Source organism: Lathyrus oleraceus, chromosome 6 (assembly GCF_024323335.1).
Source record: "Lathyrus oleraceus cultivar Zhongwan6 chromosome 6, CAAS_Psat_ZW6_1.0, whole genome shotgun sequence".
Taxonomy (NCBI): Eukaryota; Viridiplantae; Streptophyta; class Magnoliopsida; order Fabales; family Fabaceae; genus Lathyrus; species Lathyrus oleraceus.
The window spans coordinates 185,370,588-185,373,111 of record NC_066584.1 but is presented as its reverse complement, the minus strand read 5'-3'; the positions used below and the strand labels follow the sequence as shown (position 1 = coordinate 185,373,111).

General features: G+C 30.2%; 1 protein-coding gene across 1 annotated transcript; it reads right to left on the bottom strand.

Moving 5' to 3' along the window:
- Window positions 1-309: 309 nt before the first annotated feature.
- On the bottom strand, window positions 310-1,857 carry LOC127093192 (homeobox-leucine zipper protein HOX11). The gene is made up of 4 exons (XM_051032089.1): window positions 1,393-1,857; window positions 995-1,287; window positions 806-885; window positions 310-718 (listed from the first exon to the last, which is right to left on the bottom strand). Exons 1-4 carry the CDS (start codon window positions 1,604-1,606, stop codon window positions 421-423), a joined length of 885 nt encoding a protein of 294 aa, XP_050888046.1. The 5' UTR covers window positions 1,607-1,857; the 3' UTR covers window positions 310-420.
- Window positions 1,858-2,524: the final 667 nt, after the last annotated feature.

Sequence of the window (2,524 nt, the reverse complement as noted above, 5' to 3'; positions counted from 1 at the left end):
AAACTGCGTGACATAATTTTGATCCAACATAAAACTCAATCAAACTTCTGGGCCTACCAAATTTAAGAATTCGTGAATAACGGACTATGGTTGCAAAAGTATTACTAATAATAGGAGTATTCTTTTACTAAAAAAAAGTAAAATAAAATAGACCAAATATTTCATTTCACAGTTTCACCACCAAAATAATAAAAAGTATTCTAATTGATCAACAAAAAAAGATCATTCTACCAACTCATAGTAATAGAAAATAAGAAGAAAAAAACCACAAATGCACGAGTCTAAATCTAATCTTAAATTATATATACATACACAAAATAGGTTAGTGAAACTAAATCTTGTCATCCTCTATGATATTATCTATCATATATATTATGTTAAAAAACAAATAAAAAAAGTGACCATTTGAAAATAATATTATCATGAAGGAATCTGATGGGCTTGAACTTGGGCTTGGGCCTGTTGTTGGACTTGGGCATTAGAGAAAGGCAACCCTCTTGTCTTGTTGGTTTGATTGTTGCAAGGGTTTGTAGCCACGCGTTCACAAGAAGGACACATAGTGAGAGTGGTAGCTGGAAGTTGCATGTAGAATGGTTGAGTAGTTTTCAAAGCTCTAAGCTCTTGAAGTTCCTTTTGTAATCTTCTATTCTCTTCTGTTAATGTCTCACAACATCTCTTCAAATACTCACAATCTACTTCCGTTTGCTTCAACTTCGTCCTGATAAATCACACAATCGATTATCCTATGAATCTAAAAAAATATCTCAAGAGAACAAGAAAAACAAAAATATTAGGTTAAATTTACCTGGCTCTTCTGTTTTGAAACCAAACTTCAACTTGACGAGGACTGAGATTCAACTGTTTTGCCAGTGCAAGTTTTTGCTTCTGGAGTCAAATAAATAAACATGATTATTTAATTAATTAATTAGTAAATAAACATTGATTAATTAACAAGAAATATCTAACCGAAGTAAAAGATTAAGAAGAAATTTACTGGATTTAAGGTTGTGTGTTCTTTGAAGCTTTCTTCTAGAAAAGCTGATTGATCTTTAGAGAGTCTGAGTTTCTTCCGAGTTGACCCGTTTTCATCATCATCACTCACTCTTTCAGAGTCACCTTCTTTGTCTCTCTTGTTTCTTCCTCCATATTCAGCATTGTTATTCCTCATACTGAAATCCATAGGAAACGGAGACACCGAACTGCTGGGTGATGACAGTGACGCGCCGTCGTCGAGATCCTCCGTCATCGCCGGAAAACGGTTTACATCTAGCTCCCTCACCGGTCCACCTAATTAGAAACAAAAGCAAACTCTTAACTTATAGCAAGAAAAAAAACATATTAAATCATTTTTATGTTGAGGTTGTAAAAGTAAGATTTATGATAGAAAATTACATGGTTGAGTGAGCCATGGAATGGGAAGATGAGAAGAAGGGTGATGAGATCTAAGAACAGGAGTGAAAGGAAGAAGGTCAAGTTGAATAGGTGGATCTGAGGAACTTGTTTTTTCTTCGGAGAAGAAACTTGGTGGTAGTGGATCTTTGGTGGGTTTGTCAAGAAAAGAGAAGGGTAATTTTGGTGTGTCACCTAAGCTCAAAGCAAGTTCCATTTCAGTTTTTACAAATGGAGAACAATGTTTGTGATATAGAGTTGTTGTTGTTGCTACTAGAATTTGGTTTGGAACAAGAAAAGGGTATAGGCGGGCGTGTGTTTGTTTGTTAAGGTGAGTTATTTTGAAGGGAGAATAATGAAAAGAAGAAAGAAGAAGAGAGTGCAAATGAAAGTTGTTTTCTCTCTTGCTTCGTTGGAACAAAAAGTGGGAGGAGGGAATGGGGTTTTATTTCAAAGGTGGGAGTAAAGATTGACCGACAAACACAGGTTGACAAAGGCACGTGAATCTATTTAATATCAGTATAATTATTACTACTACAACCATTCTTACTTCTCACACTTTTTTCCCCTTTTCCCATCTCCCGAGAATACTCGCATAAACAAATCTACCATGAAGATCCTTCAAATTTTTTATATTTATTTTGTTTAGAATAGGTGTAATCTTCCTTCTTCTTTTTCTTTTTAAATGTAATACTATTTCAAAACTTCAAATTTGATCGTATTTAAACACCATATAAAAATATATTTCCTCCGTTTCTTTTTAAATATTATTTTTTTTAAAATAATTTATTTATTTTTAATTATCACTTATAAAATTTAAAATTATATTATTATATTTTTCTAAAAATTACCCATAATTAATTATTATAGACAAATAAAAAATAAAATAAATAAAATAAATAATTAAAAATATTATACATAAAAGAATTATTATTTAAAAAATAATAATGATTAGTTTTTTTAATATTTATAAAAAGTCAAAAAATAATATTTAAAAAAAATTGAGAAAACATTTATTATTCATAAGTGATATTATAATAATAAAACATTAACAAAAATCATCATCTATAAAAATATGATATTGAATATTTAAAATAATATTTTTTGTTAAATAATTTCATATTTTTATTTTTCT

What these genes read in the sequence shown, in the direction of transcription:
- LOC127093192 (XM_051032089.1), bottom strand. Translation starts at nt 1,606, where the DNA reads ATGGAACTTGCTTTGAGCTTAGGTGACACACCAAAATTACCCTTCTCT. An exon ending in TCCATGGCTCACTCAACCAT is followed by an intron (nt 1,288 to 1,392) that starts GTAATTTTCTAT and finishes GTTTCTAATTAG; the next exon opens with GTGGACCGGTGAGGGAGCTA. An exon ending in TTTCAAAACAGAAGAGCCAG is followed by an intron (nt 719 to 805) that starts GTAAATTTAACC and finishes GTGATTTATCAG; the next exon opens with GACGAAGTTGAAGCAAACGG.